At 40.4% G+C, this 22,607-nt stretch overlaps 1 protein-coding gene across 1 annotated transcript in view; it reads left to right on the top strand.

Moving 5' to 3' along the window:
- LOC120101030 (TD and POZ domain-containing protein 1-like) overlaps positions 1-19,654 on the top strand; it is a 29,620-nt gene extending 9,966 nt beyond the window's left edge. The window contains exon 2 of the mRNA XM_039103928.1: positions 18,919-19,654. Within this exon, the coding sequence (XP_038959856.1) occupies positions 18,919-19,654 (736 nt within the window). The remainder of the gene's footprint in view (positions 1-18,918) is intronic.
- The last annotated feature ends 2,953 nt before the right edge of the window (positions 19,655-22,607 follow it).

Below are 22,607 nucleotides of genomic sequence, written 5' to 3'. Positions count from 1 at the left end.
CCCTACTAAAAAGCAGGTATAAAATCTAGCAGATATTTATATCCTTATGTTCCAGGCTTAATTTCTGTATATTCCATTTACATTTAGCCCTTGGCTGTTTGCCCCTAATTCTATTTCCTGGAGCTCCTTGATTAGGACTTGAGGAATTTACAACCTGACGGGTAAGATAGTGTGAGATTACCTAATCAACCCAATATCCTAACTGAAATATTTTATATCTTGCCCCATGTAGCAATTACTTTACCTTTTGGTGACCTAGAGGTGAAGCTTACTGAATCAAATGATTGGAATGCTTAGTAACTTCCTTAGAATGGTAAGAACCTCAGAGGTTAGCAATGATCCATCTCTTTTTTATATTTCATTACATTTGTTTTGATATTTTAGTCTTTGGCAGTATATCCAGGGATGGCTGGGAGGCTAGAGGGTAGCAAGCATACCAGCATGTTGGTGGTGGAAGCCTTGGCAACATCTCTTGTGGCTTTATTATCTTGTCTGTTTCCTTGGGCTATTTCTGATGTTCCCTTTTGATGCCCATGTCAAAGCACTATGGTCACTTTGAGAGAAAGTCATAATGTCCCCAGCAAAGCAAATATTTCTTCCTTATTTTTAATGGTATTGACTTCAGCAGTTAACAATACTCTCTCTTGATATATAGACCCATGTATAGGAGCAATGGCAAAGACATATCTGCTGTCAGTATAAATATTAGCTGTAGTCCCCTCTGCCAACTTCAAAACCTGAGTTAGAGCCGTCAACTCAGCCTTTTGTGTTGATGTTCCTAGAAGCAAAGCAGTTGCCCAGATAATAGAGTCCAAGTTCACCACTGCCAACCCTGCATACCTGATTCTGTTCTGGATAAAGCCTCTCCCAATTATGATGCAGATTTGCTCTGTATCTGGCCAGGATATGTCAGTCAAGTCCAGCCTGATGTTCTAGATATGCCCAAAATCTATAGAGAAATCATGCTGTACATTTGCAGATAGGCAACGGACAAGGGGGACTGGGTTTGGGGCAGATGATGAGTTATGTCTTATGTGAAGGGTACCCAAAAGTAGCACCTGGAAGTGAACCAATCTGGTTTTGGACAGCCATTGGCTAAGAGGATTCTTGAGGCTCCTCTCAATAGCACAGTAGGTGGTGATAACAAATTTCTGTTTCATGGTTGTCTTGTCAGTGTCCTTAATGAACAGGGCAGTAGTAGATCCAAAGGCAGGCTGGCCATCCTTGAGTCACAAGGCTCAGCTTCTCAGCTATGTAAGCCTGTTCTTTTTTAATGACCCAAAGTTTAGGTGAGTACACCCTTGGCTACCCCTTTTCTTTCACCTATGTACAGGTGGGAGGGTTTGTGTATAATTAGAAAGGCCAGGGCCAGTGACTCTAACAAGGGTGTTTTCAAGCTCTTTTTTTTTTAATCAACTTGAGTATTTCTTATATATATTTCGAGTGTTAGTCCCTTTCCTGGTTTCCGGGCAAACATCCCCTTCCCCTTCTTTATGGGTGTTCCCCTCCCCACCCTCCCCCCATTGCCGCCCTCCCTCCAACAGTCTAGTTCACTGGGGATTCAGTCTTAGCAGAACCCAGGGCTTCCCCTTCCACTGGTGATCTTACTAGGATATTCATTGCTACCTATGAGGTCAGAGTCCAGGGTCAGTCCATGTATAGTCTTTAGGTAGTGGCTTAGTCCCTGGAAGCTCTGGTTGCTTGGTATTGTTGTACATATGGGGTCTCGAGCCCCTTCAAGCTCTTCCAGTTCTTTCTCTGATTCCTTCAACAGGGGTCCTATTCTCAGTTCAGTGGTTTGCTGCTGGCATTCGCCTCTGTATTTGCTGTATTCTGGCTGCGTCTCTCAGTAGCGATCTACATCTGGCTCCTATCGGCCTGCACTTCTTTGCTTCATCCATCTTGTCTAATTGGGTGGCTGTATATGTATGGGCCACATGTGGGGCAGGCTCTGAATGGGTGTTCCTTCAGTCTCTGTTTTAATCTTTGCCTCTCTATTCCCTGCCAAGGGTATTCTTGTTCCCCTTTTAAAGAAGGAGTGAAGCATTCACATTTTCATCATCCCTCTTGAGTTTCATTTGTTCTAGGCATCTAGGGTAATTCAAGCATTTGGGCTAATAGCCACTTATCAGTGAGTGCATACCATGTTTGTCTTTCTGTGATTGGGTTAGCTCACACAGGATGATATTTTCCAGATCCAACCATTTGCCTACGAATTTCATAATGTCATTGTTTTTGATAGCTGAGTAATATTCCATTGTGTAGATTTACCACATTTTCTGTATCCATTCCTCTGGTGAAGGGGATCTGGGTTCTTTCTAGCTTCTGGCTATTATAAATAAGGTTGCGATGATAGTGGAGCACGTAACTTTTTTATATGTTGGGGCATCTTTTGGGTATATGCCCAAGAGAGGTATAGCTGGATCCTCAGGCAGTTCAATGTTCAATTTTCTGAGGAACCTCCAGACTGATTTCCAGAATGGTTGTATCAGTCTACAATCCCACCAACACAATGGAGGAGTGTTCCTCTTTCTCCACATCCTCTCCAGCATCTGCTGTCACCTGAGTTTTTGATCTTAGCCATTCTCACTGGTGTGAGGTGAAATCTCAGGGTTGTTTTGATTTGCATTTCCCTTATGACTAAAGACATTGAACATTTCTTTAGGTGTTTCTCAGCCATTCGGCATTCCTCAGCTGTGAATTCTTTGTTTAGCTCTGAACCCCATTTTTTAATAGGGTTATTTGTCTCCCTGCGGTCTAACTTTGAGTTCTTTGTATATTTTGGATATAAGGCCTCTATCTGTTGTAGGATTGGTAAAGATCTTTTCCCAATCTGTTGGTTACCGTTTTGTCCTAACCACAGTGTCCTTTGCCTTACAGAAGCTTTGCAGTTTTATGAGATCCCATTTGTCGATTCTTGATCTTAGAGCATAAGCCATTGGTGTTTTGTTCAGGAAATTTTTCCAGTGCCCATGTGTTCCAGATGCTTCCCTAGTTTTCCTTCTATTAGTTCGAGTGTATCTGGTTTGGTGTGGAGGTCCTTGATCCACTTCAACTTAAGATTTGTACAGGGTGATAAGCATGGATCGATCTGCATTCTTCTACATGTTGACCTCGAGTTGAACCAGCACCATTTGCTGAAAATGCTATCTTTTTTCCATTGGATGGTTTTGGCTCCTTTGTCAAAAATCAAGTGACCATAGGTGTGTGGGTTCATTTCTGGGTCTTCAATTCTATTCCATTGGTCTATCTGTCTGTCTCTGTACCAATACCATGCAGTTTTTTTCACTATTGCTCTGTAATATTGCTTGAGTTCAGGGATAGTGATTCCCCCTGAAGTCCTTTTATTGTTGAGGATAGTTTTAGCTATCCTGGGTTTTTTGTTATTCCAGATGAATTTTCAAATTATTCTGTCTAAGTCTTTGAAGAATTGGATTGGTATTTTGAGGGGATTGCATTGAATCTGTAGATTGCTTTTGGTAAAATGGCCATTTTTACTATATTAATCCTGCCAATCCATGAGCATGGGAGATCTTTCCATCTTCTGATGTCTTCTTCAATTTCTTTCTTCAGTGTCTTGAAGTTCTTTTTTTTTGTTTTGTTTTGTTTTGTTTTGGTTTTTTATGTGAATTTAATCTTTACTTAAACTTTTATTAAAATTTTTTTTAATAACTTGAGTATTTCTAATATACATTTCAAGTGTTATTCCCTTTCCCGGTTTCCGGGCAAACATCCCCCTCCCCCCTCCCCTTCCTTATGGGTGTTCCCCTCCCAACCTTCCCCCCATTGCCGCCCTCCCCCCATAGACCATTTCACTGGGGGTTCAGACTTAGCAGGACCCAGGGCTTCCCCTTCCACTGGTGCTCTTACTAGGATATTCATTGCTACCTATGGGGTCAGAGTCCAGGGTCAGTCCATGTATAGTCTTTAGGTAGTGGCTTAGTCCCTGGAAGCTCTGGTTGCTTGGCATTGTTGTACTTTTGGGGTCTCGAGCCCCTACAAGCTCTTCCAGTTCTTTCTCTGATTCCTTCAATAGGGGACCTATTCTCAGTTCAGTGGTTTGCTGCTGGCATTCGCCTCTGTATTTGCTGTATTCTGGCTGTGTCTCTCAGGAGCGATCTACATCCGGCTCCTATCGGCCTGCACTTCTTTGCTTCATCCATCTTGTCTAATTGGGTGGCTGTATATGTATGGGCCACATGTGGGGCAGGCTCTGAATGGGTGTTCCTTCAGTCTCTGTTTTAATCTTTGCCTCTCTCTTCCCTGCCAAGGGTATTCTTGTTCCCCTTTTAAAGAAGGAGTGAAGCATTCACATTTTGATCATACGTCTTGAGTTTCATTTGTTCTAGGTATCTAGGGTAATTCAAGCATTTGGGCTAATAGCCACTTATCAATGAGTGCATACCATGTATGTCTTTCTGTGATTGGGTTAGCTCACTCAGGATGATATTTTCCAGTTCCAACCATTTGCCTACGAATTTCATAAACTCGTTGTTTTTGATAGCTGAGTAATACTCCATTGTGTAGATGTACCACATTTTCTGTATCCATTCCTCTGTTGAAGGGCATCTGGGTTCTTTCCATTTTCTGGCTATTATAAATAAGGCTGCGATGAACATAGTGGAGCACGTGTCTCTTTTATATGTTGAGGCATCTTTTGGGTATATGCCCAAGAGAGGTATAGCTGGATCCTCAGGCAGTTCAATGTCCAATTTTCTGAGGAACCTCCAGACCGATTTCCAGAATGGTTTTACGAGTCTGCAATCCCACCAACAATGGAGGAGTGTTCCTCTTTCTCCACATCCTCTCCAGCATCTGCTGTCACCTGAGTTTTTGATCTTAGCCATTCTCACTGGTGTGAGGTGGAATCTTAGGGTTGTTTTGATTTGCATTTCCTTTATGACTAAAGATGTTGAACATTTCTTTAGGTGTTTCTCAGCCATTCGGCATTCCTCAGCTGTGAATTCTTTGTTTAGCTCTGAACCCCATTTTTTAATAGGGTTATTTGTTTCCCTGCGGTCTAACTTCTTGAGTTCTTTGTATATTTTGGATATAAGCCCTCTATCTGTTGTAGGATTGGTAAAGATCTTTTCCCAGTCTGTTGGTTACCGTTTTGTCCTAACCACAGTGTCCTTTGCCTTACAGAAGCTTTGCAGTTATATGAGATCCCATTTGTCGGTTCTTGATCTTAGAGCATAAGCCATTGGTGTTTTGTTCAGGAAATTTTTTCCAGTGCCCATGTGTTCCAGATGTTTCACTAGTTTTTCTTCTATTAGTTTGAGTGTATCTGGTTTGATGTGGAGGTCCTTGATCCACTTGGACTTAAGCTTTGTACAGTGTGATAAGCATGGTTCGATCTGCATTCTTCTACATGTTGCCCTCCAGTTGAACTAGCACCATTTGCTGAAAATGCTATCTTTTTTCCATTGGATGGTTTTGGCTCCTTTGTCAAAAATCAAGTGACCATAGGTGTGTGGGTTCATTTCTGGGTCTTCAATTCTATTCCATTGGTCTATCTGTCTGTCTCTGTACCAATACCATGCAGTTTTTATCACTATTGCTCTGTAATACTGCTTGAGTTCAGGGATAATGACTCCCCCTGAACTCCTTTTATTGTTGAGGATAGTTTTAGCTATCCTGGGTTTTTTGTTATTCCAGATGAATTTGCAAATTGTTCTGTCTAACTCTTTGAAGAATTGGATTGGTATTTTGCTGGGGATTGCATTCAGTCTGTAGATTGCTTTTGGTAAAATGGCCATTTTTACTATATTAATCCTGCCAATCCATGAGAATGGGAGATCTTTCCATCTTCTGAGGTCTTCTTCAATTTCTTTCCTCAGTGTCTTGAAGTTCTTATTGTACAGATCTTTTACTTGCTTGGTTAAAGTCACACCGAGGTACTTTATATTATTTGGGTCTATTATTAAGGGTGTCATTTCCCTAATTTCTTTCTCGGCTTGTTTCTCTTTTGTATAGAGGAAGGCAACTGATTTATTTGAGTTAATTGTATACCCAGCCACTTTGCTGAAGTTGTTTATCAGCTTTAGTAGTTCTCTGGTGGAACTTTTGGGATCACTTAAATATACTATGATGTCATCTGCAAATAGTGATATTTTGACCTCTTCTTTTCCGATCTGTATCCCTTTGATCTCCTTTTGTTGTCTGATTGCTCTGGCTAGATCTTCAAGAACTATATTTAATAAGTAGGGAGAGAATGGGCAGCCTTTTCTAGTCCCTGATTTTAGTGGGATTGCTTCGAGTTTCTCTCCATTTAGTTTAATGTTCGCAACTGGTTTGCTGTATATGGCTTTTACTATGTTTAGGTATGGACCTTGATTTCCTATTCTTTCCACGACTTTTATCATGAAGGGGTGTTGAATTTTGTCAAATGCTTTCTCAGCATGTAATGAAATGATCCTGTGGTTTTGTTCTTTCAGTTTGTTTATATAATGGATCACGTTGATGGTTTTCCTTATATTAAACCATCCCTGCATGCCTGGGATGAAGTCTACTTGATCATAGTGGATGATTGTTTTGATGTGCTCTTGGATTCAGTTTGCCAGAATTTTATTGAGTATTTTTGCATCGATATTCATGAGGGAAATTGGTCTGAAGTTCTCTTTCTTTGTTGGGTCTTGTGTGATTTAGGTATAAGAGTAATTGTGGCTTCATTGAAGGAATTCGCTAGTGCTCCATCTGTTTCAATTTTGTGGAATAGTTTGGATAATATTGGTATCAGGTCTTCTATGAAGGTCTGATAGAATTCTGCACTAAACCCGTCTGGATCTGGGCTCTTTTTGGTTGGGAGACCTTTAATGACTGCTTCTATTTCCTTAGGAGTTATGGTGTTGTTTAACTGGTTTATCTATTATTGATTAACTTCGGTACCTGGTATCTGTCTAGGAAATGGTCCATTTCCTGCAGATTTTCAAGTTTTGTTGAATATAGGCTTTTATAGTAAGATCTGATGATTTTTTGAATTTCCTCTGAATCTGTAGTTATGTCTCCCTTTTCATTTCTGATTTTGTTAATTTGGACACACTCTCTGTGTCCTCTCGTTAGTCTGGGTAAGCATTTATCTATCTTGGTGTTTTTCTCAAAGAACCAGCTTTTGGTTCTGTTGATTCTTTCTATGGTCCTATTGGTTTCTACTTGGTTGATTTCAGCTCTGAGTTTGATTATTTCCTGCCTTCTACTCCTCCTGGGTGTATTTGCTTCTTTTTGTTCTAGAGCTTTTAGGTGTGCTGTCAAGCTGCTGATATATGCTCTTTCCTGTTTCTTTCTGCAGGTACACAGCGCTATGAGTTTTCCTCTTAGCAGAGCTTTCATTGTGTCCCATAAGTTTGGGTATGTTGTACCTTCATTTTCATTAAATTCTAAAAAGTCTTTAATTTCTTTCTTTATTTCTTCCTTGACCAGGTTATCATGGAGTAGAGCATTGTTCAATTTCCACCTATATGTGGGCATTCTTCCCTTATTGTTATTGAAGACCAGTTTTAGGCCGTGGTGGTCCGATAGCACGCTTGAGATTATTTCTATCTTTCTCTACCTGTTGAGGCCCGTTTTTTGACCAATTATATGGTCAATTTTGGAGAAAGTACCATGAGGAGCTGAGAAGAAGGTATATCCTTTTGCTTTAGGATAGAATGTTCTATAAATATCTGTTAAGTCCATTTGGCTCATGACTTCTCTTAGTCTGTCTACGTCTCTGTTTAATTTCTGTTTCCATGATCTGTCCATTGATGAGAGTGGGGTTTTGAAATCTCCTAATATTTTTGTGTGAGGTGCAATGTGTGTTTTGAGCTTTAGTAAGGTTTCTTTTACGTATGTAGGTGCCCTTGTATTTGGGGCATAGATATTTAGGACTGAGAGTTCATCTTGGTGGATTTTTCCTTTGATGAATATGAAGTGTCCTTCCTTATCTTTTTTGATGACTTTTAGTTGATAATTGATTTTATTTGATATTAGAATGGCTACTCCAGCTTGCTTCTTCCGACCATTTGCTTGGAAAGTTGTTTTCCAGCCTTTCACTCTGAGGTAGTGTCTGTCTTTGTCTCTGAGGTATGTTTCCTGTAGGCAGCAGAATGCAGGGTCCTCGTTGCGTATCCAGTTTGTTAATCTATGTCTTTTTATTGGGGAGCTGAGGCCATTGATGTTGAGTGATATTAAGGAATAGTGATTATTGCTTCCTGTTATATTCATATTTGGATGTGAAGTTATGTTAGTGTGCTTTTCTTCTCTTTGTTTTGTTGCCAAGACGATTAGTTTCTTGTTTCTTCTAGCGTATAGCTTACCTCCTTTGTTGGGCTTTACCATTTATTATCCTTTGTAGTGCTGGATTTGCAGAAAGATATTGTGGTAGATTTGGTTTTGTCATGGAATATCTTGGTTTCTCCATCTATGTTACTTGAGAGTTTTGCAGGATACAGTAACCTGGGCTAACATTTGTGTTCTCTTAGTGTCTGTATGAAATCTGTCGAGGATCTTCTGGCTTTCATAGTTTCTGGCCAAAAATCTGGTGTGATTCTGATAGGTCTGCCTTTATATGTTACTTGACCTTTTTCCCTTACTGCTTTTAATATTCTTTCTTTATTTTGTGTGTTTGGTGTTTTGACTATTATGTGACAGGCGGTGTTTCTTTTCTGGTCCAATCTATTTGGAGTTCTATAGGCTTCTTGTATGCCTATGGGTATCTCTTTTTTCAGGTAACGGAAGTTTTCTTCTATGATTTTGTTGAAGATATTTACTGGTCCTTTGAGCTGGGAGTCTTCACTCTATTCTATACCTATTATCGTTAGGTTTGATCTTCTCATTGATTCCTTGATTTCCTGTATGTTTTGGACCATTAGCTTTTCCCGCTTTACATGATCTTTGACAGTTGAGTCGATGATTTCTATGGAATCTTCTGCTTCTGAGATTCTCTCTTCCATCTCTTGTATTCTGTTGGTGAAGCTCATATCTACAGCTGCTTGCCTCTTCTTTTGGTTTTCTATATCCAGGGTTGTTTCCATGTGTTCTTTCTTGATTACTTCTATTTCCATTTTTAGTTCCTTCAACTGTTTGATTGTGTTTTCCTGGCATTCTTTCAGGGATTTTTGTGACTCCTCTCTATGGGCTTCTACTTGTTTATTTATGTTTTCCTGGAATTCTTTCAGGGATTTTTGCGATTCCTCTCTGTAGGCTTCTACTTGTTCTCTAAGGGAGTTTTTCACGTCTTTCTTGAAGTCCTCCAGCATCATGATCAAATATGATTTTGAAACTAGATCTTGCTTTTCTGGTGTGTTTGGATATTCCGTGTTTGCTTTGGTGGGAGAATTGTGCTCGAATGATGCCATGTAGTCTTGGTTTCTGTTGCTTGGGTTCCTGCGCTTGCCTCTTGCCATCTGATTATCTCTAGTGTTACTTTGTTCTGCTATTTCTGACAGTGGGTAGACTGTCCTATAAGCCTGTGTGTCAGGAGTGCTGTAGACCTATTTTCCTGTTTTCTTTCAGCCAGTTATGGGGACAGAGTGTTCTGCTTTCGGGCGTGTAGTTTTTCCTCTCTACAGGTCTTCAGCTGTTCCTGTGGGCCTGTGTCTTGAGTTCAACAGGCAGGTCACTTGCAGCAGAAAAGTTGGTCTTAACTGTGGTCCAGAGGCTCAAGTTTGCTTGTGGGGTGCTGCCTATGAGCTCTCCGCGGTGGCAGCAGCCAGGAAGATCTGTGCTGCCTTTCCGGGAGCTTCCGTGCACCTGGGTTCCAGATGATGTTTGGTGTTTTCCTCTGGCATCAGAGATGTGTGCACAGTGCAGTCTCTTCTGGTTTCCCAGGCGTCTCTGCCTATCTGAAGGTTTAGCTCTCCCTCCCATGGGATTTGGGTGCAGAGAACTGTTTATCCAGTCAGTCCCTTCTGGTTCTAGGGGTGTCTCAGACGCACAGTTTCCTCTTCAGCCAGGGATGTGAGCAGGGGTGGGCAGTGCTGGTGGTCTCTTCCGATCTGCAGCCTCAGGAGTGCCCACCTGACCAGGCAGTGAGGTCTCTCTCCCACGGGGTTTGGGAGCAGAGAGCTGCTGTGGGCAGGGATCCACCGGTTTGGGACTCCCCCCGCTAAATTGGCAAGAACTTTCCTTCTGCTCCAATTCTTCTACAGACTAATTACTGAGACAAGCCCATGGGTGAGGTATGGCCCCCACCCCGTCCGACCCTTGCAGGTCGCTTTCTCCACGTGCACTGGTAGGTGCACGGTGGCTGGGGACGCACCGACCCAGTGGGCAGGGCCCACCTCCCACCAGACCGGAGGCATGATGACCTGTCTGGAGGTTCTAAATAACAATCATGACTTCCTGTGTTAGTCTAGATAGTACCTAGACTGTTATACCATCCTTATGAGGACATACTGAACTATAGGGATCCTGATGCTAAAGACTTAGTAAGACACAAAAGAGAGTTGGGGATTACACTGGCAATTATCTTAGGGTTGAGTTTCAGTGCTGCAGGGGCAGCCACAGGGACATCTGCCATTGCCCTGCAACACAACCTTATGGAAAATTGAGAGCTGCCATTGACTTAGAAATAGAAAGAATAGAAAAGACTTTAACTGACCTCCAAGAATCCCTAACTTCCCTCTCAGAGGTAGTCCTTCAGAGTAAGAGACGATTAGACATACTGTTCCTCAAAGAAGGAGGCCTGTGTGCTGCATTAAAAGAAGGATGCTGTTTTTATAGACCACTCAGGAAGAGTTAAAGGCAATTTAGCTAAGATTACAGAAGGACTGGAACAAAGTTTTTACAAAAAAAGAGAGAGCTCAAGTCAAAAGTTGTTTTGAAACCATGTTCAATTTTTCCCTGTGGTTCACAACTCTGGTTTATTGCTTATTAGAGAACATATTAGTATGGTACAGTTAATGGTGTTAAGACAGCAATATGAGCTTGTCACTAGTGATGAGATTGAGTTATGATTTTAAGATTAAAATCATGACAAAGAAAAAGGGGGAATGAAGAAATAAAGTTTCATATATATAAAAAACAAAGATGTATAAACAAGGTTTTGAGAAATACATCTGATGTCAGGTTGCTTAGTGATATGACAAAGTTTTGGTGATCAAGATGTCAATCAGAAGAATGACCAAGCTAAGATAAGACAAAACAAAGATAACTCTTCTCCGAAAGACCCCCTAATCCTCCCTATGGTCAATCCTGAGAAAAACCACAAGATGTCATCCTGATCCTGCCAGACCTCCCAATTTCTCCCCCACCCCACTTCTAAAAGACTTGCCAACTTAGTCCTTTCCCAGTAATTTTCCAAGGCCAGGTGTAGGGCTGTATAAGGAAAGTGACTAACTAAGCCAAGAACAGGCCTTTGAGCAGGCCATCCAATACCTGATAAGATCCTTTGTCCTGTGCACCAACAATGACAATGAGCCAGCTAGTCCTGTTGCTAAAGTCTGCCCTCTATAAAGAATAAAAGTTGTGTGCTTTTTGAGTTCACAGTTGCCTCTCCCTGCATGGATGAGCAACCCCACGTACATGGATTATTAAACCTCTTGCTATTGTATTGTTCCCTTTGTCAATTTGTGATCTGTGGGTTGCTCTCCTGAGGTAATACAACTATAGGGTCTTACAACACACTCAGCATTCAGACATGTTAGGAAACACTCCTTCTCTTAATATGTTTATGGTAGGAATCCATGTAAGATCAGCACAAGGGTAAATAAGAGCTGTGCAGAGATTGACATGGTCCCTTCATTTGTGGAAGACTGACCACAGTAACTGAAGTACACTTGTGATGCTTATGCTTTCTCTCTGGCCTACCTGTGAATTGAAGTAGCATACAAACTAGATGGTGCCTTTTAAACATTTTTTGGCTTAAATTGAAAATAGATAGATCCAGTTTAAATACAGACTCTATGTGCAGAAAAGCACACAACTTTAATCTGAGTCTTCAAGCAGGAAAACACACACACACATTTAATTCAGGAGGTGAAACAAGAAGACACACCTTCTTCTGGAGTCCTGTGTAAGCACATAGAGGAAGGAAGCTTTGTGTCTTTGCCTGCTTGCTTTCATCTTACTAGCAAGCGATTTCTTCACTGGCATTAGAACCTTCTTGAGGATTCTGCTATATACTGAGGAACACCTGAGACTTTAAACCTTGTGGACTAAGTAAATACTGGATTTAGACATTGTTTTATGTATATATCTGTCTGCATAGTTTTTCTGTTTTTTAAACAAATATTTTTATTGGATTTTTAAAAATTTACATTTCAAATTTAATCCCATTCTCTGGATTTACATCCATTAACCCTCATCCTAAAACCCCTTCTTCTATTAGGGTGTTCCCCAACCCATCCACCTTGACATCCACCCACCCCTTCCTGCCTCCCCACACTTATATTCCCCTACTTTGGGGGGGGGGTTCCAGCTTTGGTAGGACCAATGGCTTCTCCATTGGTGCCCAACAAGGCTATCCTCTGCTACATATGCATCTGGAGTCATGGGTCGGTTCAGGTGTATTCATTGGATGGTGTTTTAGCCCCTGAGAGTCTGGATGGTTGGTATTGTTGTTCTTATGGGGTTGCAAACTCCTTCAGCTCCTTCAATCCTTTCTCTAACTCCTCCAAAAAAGACCCTGTTCTCAGTTTAATGACTGTTTGTGAGCATCTTCCTCTGTATTTGTCATGCTCTTGGCAGAGTCTCTCGGAAGACTGCTATATCACGCTCCTGTCACCATGCTCTTCTGGGCATCAACAATGTTGTCAGTGTTTGTTGGCTACATGTGAATAGGCTGGATCTCCAGGTAGCGCAGTCTCTGGATGACCTTTGCTTCAGTGTCTGCCCCAAACTTGGTCTCTGTATTTCCTCCTAAGACATTTTTTGTTCTCCCTTCTAAGAAGGACTGAAGCATCCACACTTTGGTCATCCTTCTTCTTGAGCTTCATGTGGTCTGTGAATTGTTATCTTGGGTAATTTGAGCTTTAGGGCTAATATCCCCTTATCAGTTAGTGCATACCGTGTCTTTTTTTGTCTGATTGGGTTACCTCACTAAGGATGATATTTTCTTTTCTTTTTTTTTAAGATTTATTAAATTTACATGAGTATACTGTAGCTGTCTTCAGACACACCAGAAGAGGGCATCAGATCTCATTGCAGATGGTTGTGAGCCACCATGTGGTTGCTGGGAATTGAACTCAGGACCTCTGGAAGAGCAGTCAGTGCTCTTAACCGCTGAGTCATCTCACCAGCCCAGGATGATATTTTTTAGTTCCATCCATTTGCCTATGTATTTCATGAAGTCACAGCTTTTGAAAGCTGAGTAAATGTACCAAATTTTCCTCTATTCTCTATATCTATTCCTTTGTTGAGGGACATCGAGTTCTTTCCAGCTTCTGGCTGTTATAAATAAATCTGCTATGAACATAGTAGAGCATGTGTCTTTAGTGTATGTTGAAACATCTTTTGAGTATATGCCCAGAAGTGGTATAGCTGGGTCCTCAGGTAGTACTATGTCCAATTTTCTGAGGAACCTCCAGGGTGATTTCCAGTGTGGTTGTAGCAGCTTGTAATCCAACCAAAAAGGGAGATGTGTTCCTCTTTCTCTACATCCTTGCCAGCATGTCTTCTCTCCTGAGATTGTGATCTTAGCCATTCTTACTGGTGTGAGGTTGAATCTCAGGGTTGTTTTTATTTGCATTTCCCTGATGACTAATGGTGTTGGAGATTTCTTTAGATACTTCTCAGCCTTTGGAAATTCCTCAGCTGAGAATTCTCTGTTTATTTCTGTACCCCATTTTTAATAGGGATATTTGATTCTTTGGAGTCTAATGTCTTGAATTCTTTGCATATATTAGATACTAGCACTCTATCAGATGTAGGGTTGCTAAAGATCTTTTCCCCATTTGTTGGTTGCCATTTTGTTCTAATCAAAGTTAGTGTCCTTTGCTTTCCAGAAGCCTTGTAATTTTATGAGGTCCCATTTGTAAATTCTTCATTTTAGAGCATAAGCCCTTGATGTTCTTTCTTTTCAGGAAAATTTCCCCAGAGCACATCTTCAATGTTTTTTTTCCCACTTTTGTTCTATCAGCTTGAGTGTATATGGTTTGATATGGATGTCCTTGATCCACTATGACTTGAGCTTTGTACTGGGTTATATGAGTGGATCCATTTGCATTGTTCTACATGCTGACCACCAGATAAATGAGCACCATTTGTAGAAAATTCCGTCTTTTTCCCACTGGATTGTTTCATCTACTTTGTCAAATATCAAGTGATCATAGGTGTGTGGGTTCATTTTGGGTTCTTCAATTTTATTCCATTGATCTACCTGCCCATCTCTGTACCAATACCATAAGATTTTTTTATCACCATTGCTCTGTAATACAGCCTGAGGTCAGAAATTGAGACGCCTTCAGAATTTCCTTTATTGTTGAGAATAGTTTTCACTATCCTGGGTCTTTTGTTATTCTAAATGAATTTAGAAATTACTCTTTCTATGAAGAATTGAGTTGGAATTTTGATGGGAATTGCATTGAATCTGTAGATTGCTTTCAGCAGGATTGCTATTACTACATTACTATATTAATCCTGTCAATCCATGAGCATGGGAATTCTTTCCATCCACTGAGATCTTTGATTTCTTTTCCTTCAGCGACTTGCATTTCTTGCCATACAGATCTTTCACTTACTTGGTTAGAGTCACACCGAGGTATTTTCTATTATTTGTGTCTATTTTGAAAGGTGTTGTTTCCTTAATTTCTTTCTCAGTCTGTTTTTCCTCTGAGTGGAGGAAGGCTACTGATTTGTTTGAGTTAATTTTATATCCAGTCACTTTGCTGAAGTTGTTTATGAGATGCAAGAGTATTCTGGTGGATTTTTTGTGGTCATCTAAGTATATGATCCTATAATCCTCACATTGGGATATTTTGACTTCTTCCTTTCCAGTCTGTATCCCTTTGTCTTCCTTTAGTTGTCTAACTGCTCTGGCTAGGATTTCAAGTACTATATTGAATAGGTAGGGAGCAAGTGAAGAGACTTGTCTAGTCCGTGATTTTAGTGGGATTGCTTCAAGTTTCTCTCGGTTTAGTTTGATGTTGTCTACAGGTTTGCATTATATTGCTTTTATTATGTTTAGGTATGGTCCTTGCAGTCCTAATCTTTCTTAGACTTTTATAATAATGGGGTATTGAATTTGTCAATTACTTTCTCAGTATCTAGTGACATGATCATGTGCTTTTTTCCTTGAATTTGTTTTTATATTGGAGTACATTGATGGATTTCCTCATATTGACCCATCCCTGAATCCCTGGGATAAAGCCTACTTGATCTTGATAAATGATCATTTTGATGTGTTCTTGGATTCAGTTTGGGGGAGTTTTCTTGAGAATTTTTGCATGAGGGAAATTGGTCTGAAGTTTTCTTTTTTGTAGGGTCTTTGTGTGTCTTAGGTATAAGCATAATTGTGACTTCATAGAAGTAATTGGGTAGAGTTCCTTTGGTTTCTATTTTGTGGAATAGTTTGAAGAGTATTGTTTGTAGGTCCTCTTTGAAATTCTGGCAGAATTCTGTACTAAATCCATCTGGCTCTTGGCTTTTTTTTTTTTTTTTTTTTTTTAGTAGGGCGTCTGTTAATACCTGCTTCTATTTCTTTAGGGGCTTATGGGACTGTTTAGATAGTTTATCTGGTCCTGCTTTAACTCTGATATCTTACATCAGTATAGAAAATTTCCCATGTCCTCCATATTTTCTAGTTTTGTTGAAGATAGACTTTTGTAGTAACAAGTGATATTTTTTTTTACTTTCTTCAGTTTCAGTTGTTATGTGTCTCTTTTCATTTCTGAAATTTTTAATTTGGATACTCTCTCTTTCCTCTAGTCAGTATGGTTAAGTGTTCAATTTTCTCAAAGGACCTGCCCCTGGGTTTGTTGATGTTTGTATAGTTCTTTTTGTTTCTACTTGGTTGATTTCATTCATGAGTTTGATTATTTCCTGCCTTCTACTACTCTTTGGTTAATTTGCTCCTTTTTGTTCTAGAGATTTCAAGTGTATTGTCAAGGTGTTTGTGTATGAGCTGTCCGGTTTCTTTGTGGAAGACTTAGAGCTATGAGGTTTCCCTCTTAGCACTGCTTTCATTGTGTCCCATAAGTTTGGGTATATTCTGCCTTCATTTTAACTAAATTTTAAAAAGTCTGTAATTATTTTCTTTATTTCCTCCTTGACTAAGTTGTCATTGAATAGAGCATTGTTTGGCCCACATGTATTTGTGGGTTTTCTGTTGTTTTTGTTGTTATTGAAGACCAGCCTTAGTTCATGGTGATTTGATAGCATGCATGGGATTATTTCTGTCTTCTTGAATATATTGAGGCCTGTTTTGTGACCAATTATATGGAAAATTGCTGAGAAGTTACCATAAGGTGTTGAGAAGAAGGTATATTCTTTTATTTCAGGATGAAATGTTCTATAGATATTTGTTAAATCCATTTGGTTCATGACTTCTGTTAGTTTCTCTATGCTTCGTTTAGTTTCTGTTTCCATGATCTGTCTTTTAATGAGAGTGTGGTGTTAAAGTCTCCCACTATTATTGTGTGAGGTGCAATGTATGATTTGAGGTTTATTATGCTTTCTTTTATAAATGCAGATGTCCTAGCATTTGAAGCATAGATATTCAAGATTGAGAGTTTATCTTGCTGGATTTTTCCTTTGATGAATATGAAATGTCCTTCCTTACCTTTTTGATAACTTTTGGTGAAGTCAATTTTATTTGATATTGGAATGGCTACTCCAGACTGTTTCTTGGGATCATTTCTTTGGAAAATTGTTTCATAGCCTTTTGCTCTGAGGTAGTGTCTGTATTTGTCCCTGAGGTGTGCTTCCTGTATACAGAAAAACCTGGGTCCTCATTCATATCCAGTCATTTAGTCTATGTCTTTTTACTGGGTAACTGAGTCCATTGATGTTAAGAGATATTAAGGAATACTTGTTGCTGTTTCATGTTACTTCTGTTGTTAGAGGTGGAATTAGGTTTCTGAGACTTTTCTTTTGGGTTTGTTGAAAGATTACTCTCTTGCTTTTTCTAAGTTGTAGTTTTTCTCCTTGTGTTGGAGTTTTCCATTGATTATCCTTTGTAGGACTGGATTTGTGGAAAGATATTGTGTAAATTTGGTTTTGTCATGAAATATCTTGGTTTCTCCATCTATGGTAATTGAGTGTTTTGCTGGGTATAGTATCCTGGGCTGGTATTTGTTTTCTCTTAGGGTCTGTTGGATATCTGTCCAGGATCTTCTTGCTTTCAAAGTTTCTGTTGAGAAAACTAGTGTAATTCTGATAGGTCTGCCTTTGTATATAACTTGATCTTTTTCCCTTATGGCTTTTAGTATTCTTTCTTTGTTTTATATATTTAGTGTTTTGACTCTTATGTGAGGAACAAAAATTTCATTTCTTTTCTAATCTGTTTGAAATATTGTAAGCTTCTTGTACATTCATGGGCATCTTTCTTTAGGTGAGAGAAGTTGTCTTTTATAATTTGGTTGAAGATATTTATTGGTGCTTTAAGTTGGAAATCTTTGCTCTCTTCTATATCTGTTATCCTTATGTTGGTTCTTCTCATTGTGTCCTGGATCTCCTGGAAGTTTTGGGTTAGGAGCTTTTTGTTTTTGCATTTTCTTTGACTATTTTGTCAATGTTTTCCATGGCGTTTTCTGCCCCTGAGATTATCTCTTCTATCACTTGTATTCTGTTGGTGATGTTTGTATCTATGACTCCTGGTGTCTTTCCTAGGTTTTATATCTCCAGGGTTGTCTCCCTCTGTGATTTCTTTATTGTTTCTAGATCCATTTTTAGATCCTGGATGATTTTTTTTCATTCTTTCAGCTGTTTGGTCCTGTTTTCCCATAATTCTTTAAGGGATTTTTGTGTTTGTTCTTTAAAGGTTTCTACTTGTTTACTTGTGTTGTCCTGTCTTTCTTTAAGAGACTCATTTATGTCCTTCTTAAAGTCCTCTATCATCATCATGAGATGTGATTTTAAATCCAAATCTTGTTTTTCTAGTATGTTCGAATATCCAGTTGCTGTGGTGGGAGAACTGCGTTCTGATGATGCCATGTATTTTTGGTTTCTTTTGCTCAGGTTCTTTGGCTAGCCTCTGGCCATCTGGTTATCTTGCATGTTATATGGTCTTACCTTCTCTAACTGAAAATTGTCTCTACTTTGGGCCTTTAAGCCTGTGAACCTGTGGTCCTAAGAGTGAGAGCACTACTAGGGAACCAGTTCTCAAGACCAGTTCTCTCCGGTAATCTTTGCTGGAGGGCTGTGGAACAGCCTTTGGGAGAAGTTAGAGACTAGAAGTGTCTTGTACTAAGTCCTGCAGGCTACAGCATCCCCCCAGCACTGCCAGTGAGACTCTTGTTGGTCAAACATTGGAAAGAAATTGTGGTCCCACTTGTGGGCTTAGATGTGAGAGTACCCCTGGCAGATCAATTCTCTCTGGGCAGGCTTTGTGTCCTAGGGCTGTGGGACTGCTCCAGCTCTCAGCACAGATGGAGGATAGAGGGGAAGAAGTAACTTCTCCTTCTTGTTTTCAGATCAAATTTACCCTCCAAACTACCTCCAGCAGAAATGTCAGAAGACCTGGGACTATACATGTACCAGTGTTCAGAAATTTGAGTGGACCATTAGCAACTTTTGATTTTGCATGGAAAGAAATCAGGAAAGGATTTCAAGACCATGATTATCATTAAAGAACAATGACAAAGTGGCATGGTGTTTGCAAATGCATCCAAACAGGAATGATGAAGAAAGCAAAGATTACCTGTCAGTTTATGTGGGGTTGCTCAGATGTCCAGAGAGCCCATTGTGGGCAAAGTTCCACTTTTGGATTATAGATGCCCACAGAAAGAAATGTCAAATTATGAGGAGCCCCAAAGTAGTAAGCTTTCTGTGAAACCAACACAGGGGATTCAAAAAGTTCATCCTTCAGAGTTTCCTACTCTCTCATCAGCATTTGCTTCTTCCTGAGGACCAGCTCACCCTCTGCTGCAAGGTGAGCATAGTAGGACTACACTTTAGTATGCCTGGAGAGAACATGACACCTGCAATCAAGGATTCAAGGCACATACTAAAAGTTGACCTAGAGGAGCTGTGGGAGAATTCCACCTTCACAGACTGTTGCCTGCTTGTAGCTGGTCATGAATTCAGAGTTCACAAGGCCATTCTAGCAGCTTGCTCTCCAGTTTTCAGAGCCATGTTTGAACATGAAATGCAGGAGAGCCTAAAGAACCATATTGAGGTTGACCTGGATCCCCAAGTCTTCAAGGAGATGATGGGCTTCATTTACATGGGGAAGGCATCGAACATTCACAGCCACTCCATGGCTATTGGTGTGCTGGCAGCTGCTGACAAGTATGGCCTGGAGGACTTGAAGGTCATGTGTGTGGATGCCCTCTGCAGGAACTTCTCTGTGGAGAATGCTGCACATACTCTCATCCTGGCTGACCTCCACAGCACAGAGCAGCTCAAGACTCAGTTTCTGGATTTCATTATACTTCATGCTTCTGATTTCTGTGAGACCTCAGGGTGGAAGTCAATAATGGAGTCACAACCCCACTTGGTGGCTCAAACATTCCAGCTCCTGACTTCTACACCTTGCCCTTTCTTGGAGCCCTCACTCAAATGCCTAAAGCAATCTTAGGAGCTGGCCAACTGTGATCTACACCTATCTTCCAACAGCAACATCCACTGTTACCATGGACTTCTGGTTGGACAATAATATTGCTGGAACATTTACAGTGAATAAGTGGAAAGGCAGCATGGTGGCTCAGGATTTAAAACAGCTGTAATATGTTAATATGGTGGGTGCAGTAGGGCAGTACTGGAGTCTGGGATACTCTACCTTACATCTACCCTGTGATGTTCTTGTTTGTTTTTTGTCTGATGTCTTGGAAACTGGGATTCTATTTAGGTGCTTGCCCTAAGCACCACCTAGCCGAATACTTTCAGAGAAACCTGTCTGCATTGGACTGAGCAGAACAGATGACTGGGGGCAGAGAGAAATAGAAATCAAACATGAACGTTTACTCATCAGAGAAGGAAAAGTCAATGAAGAGTTTCTTTTTAAAGACTCAGTTTGTAAGAAGTCAGCTGCAAAAGCAATTAATGCTCTGTCAAAGGACTCTGGTTCACTTCCTATCATACACAGGAGGGTTTTCAATCACCAGTAACCGGTAGTCCAGAGTATCTGAGGTCCTCCTCTGGTCTTCATGGTGACAAACATCTCTGTAGGCAAAACTTCAAACTTACAAAATATAATAAGAATAAAAATTTTGAAATCAATCTGTGGATTCCAGAGATGTTTATGTTCAGAGAAGTCAGGTGTATTCCTATTAGCCAAGGTCAGCAGTGAATGTTTGTGCACACCCCTTGCTGTCCTACCAGGATCATCAACCCTTTCTCTTTTCTCCTGATATATAATGATGGCAAATTAGAACTCCACCATCATGCTCTTATAACTACTGAGAAGAATTGGCCATAGTTGGGTGAGTCTACTCCTTCTGAGTGAGAAGTGTTTATGAGTCATGGCTTGCAAAAATCTTTTATCTGTTTGAAAATACTAGAAGGGATTCACTCATCATGGACTCATACTCCCTAGAACAGTGGTTCTCAAATGTCCTAATGCTGTGACCTCTTAATTCATGTTGTGGTCAACCAGAATCATTGAAATACTTTTTGGCTACTTGACAACTGTAATGTTGTTACTGTTATTAGTCACACTGTAAATAGCAGATATACAGGATATTTGATATTCAACTCCTATGAATAGGATGCCAAAAGAATAGGGACCCAAAGGTTGAGATACACAGCTCCAGGCCATGTGTACCAGCAAACCGTGTAAATGAGCTATAGATCTTCTCTTACTTCCTTTTCTCCAGACCCCAATCCCAAAATCTTAACCCCATGTCTAGCACACCAACTGTGGGAGTCTTCACTGCCTATTATTCCCATATCCTGTGCATTCCACAGATCTTCCTCTTCTAACCTCCCTCCTCCCACTCTTTGCTCTGTCTCAGCCCCCAAGCTAGGCTTGAACCACTGCTAACATGAGTGCCACTCTGGTATCAGAAGGCTAAAGCCAGATCCACACCTCTCTCATTGTTCCTTCACTGACAATATCCTCATTCTCACTCCCAGCTCTATAGCAGGAAATATGCATGCTTTTTCTTTCCTGAAAAGCACCAACCCATTTACCTTAGGACCCAGCTATCCAACTCCTGACATATACCACAAAACATTCCATCCTACCACAAAGATACTTGCTTAAATATGTTTGTAGCAGATTTTGTCAAAATACCCCAAAACTGGAAACCTAGATGACCCTCAACAGAAGGATGGATGAAGAAAATTGGCACATTTAATCAATAGAGAATTACAGTGTTGATATAAAAAATAACATCATGAATTTTACAGGCAAATGGATAGAAATATCCTATTGCCTTTGTGAGGTAACCCAGTCCCAGATTTTCACACAGAAATGAACTCACTTGAAGGTGGTAATCACCTGTAATGCAAAGAAAAATCATACAACAGACCCATGGGGCCAATGCCAAGGAGAGCTTCAGTGTGAAATGCAGGGATCTCTCCAGGAAGGAACAACAGAATAGATTCCCTGGGGACAGTGGGCAGGTAGGGAAAGATAACGGAAAGATGAGGGAACATAATGGAAAGAGAGAGTATAGGGAGAGATCACTGGAATTTAGAATCATTTCAGGGATGAGAAAAGAAATCAAGTGCAATGGAAACTCCCTGGAATCTATAAGGGTATTCCTAGTGACCCTTAGTAGGGATATGAAGCCTGAACTGTCCATCTTCTGTAAACAGGCATGGTTTCCAGTGAAAGGTTTGGAACCAGCCTAGCCACAAAACCTTCAAACTATAATCTCTCTCACCTGAAAGTTGGCCTAGGGTAATAATCACACAGAAATAGTGTGCATGGATACCATGTGACTGGTACAACTTGACACCCATGCCTCAAGAAGGAACCCATACATGCCACTGCCTGGAGGGCCAGGAACCAGAGGAGAGATACGCCAGAGACCTAAGATAAAACCAAGGATAACTGGGGAAAAATTCAATGGAGTAATTCCTAATGATCCTCTGCTATACTTGCATACAGGAGCGTAGCATAATCGTCATCAGAGAAGCTTCATTCAACATCTTTCCCTATACTCTCTCCTTCCATTATGTTCCCTCATCTTTCCTTTATCTTTCCCTACCTGCCCACTGTCCCCAGGGAAGGGAACAGATGAAAAAACCTAAAAGCAAATATTAGGCAGAAGTCAAAAAATCCTATAACAGAGGGGGAACAAGAATTTAAGAAGGTAGAAGTGTCAAGGAAATCACAAGTACAGGACTCACAGAATCAACTAATCTAACCTAGTTCCATGGAGGCTCATAGAGCCTAAACAGACAATCAGGGAGATCAAATGGGTTCCGACACTAGACCATGTGCATATATATTATGGTTGATTCGCTTGCTACTCTGGTGGAGTTCCTAAGAATGGGAAGACAGCCTGAATCTCTTCTGGATTGCTGTTTGTATTGCTGATTGAGTTCTGCTCCCTCAAGAGTGCCTGCATTCAGGTGCAGTA

Source organism: Rattus norvegicus, chromosome 2, assembly GCF_036323735.1.
Source record: "Rattus norvegicus strain BN/NHsdMcwi chromosome 2, GRCr8, whole genome shotgun sequence".
Taxonomy (NCBI): Eukaryota; Metazoa; Chordata; class Mammalia; order Rodentia; family Muridae; genus Rattus; species Rattus norvegicus.
This window is presented reverse-complemented; position numbering and strand designations above follow the sequence as displayed.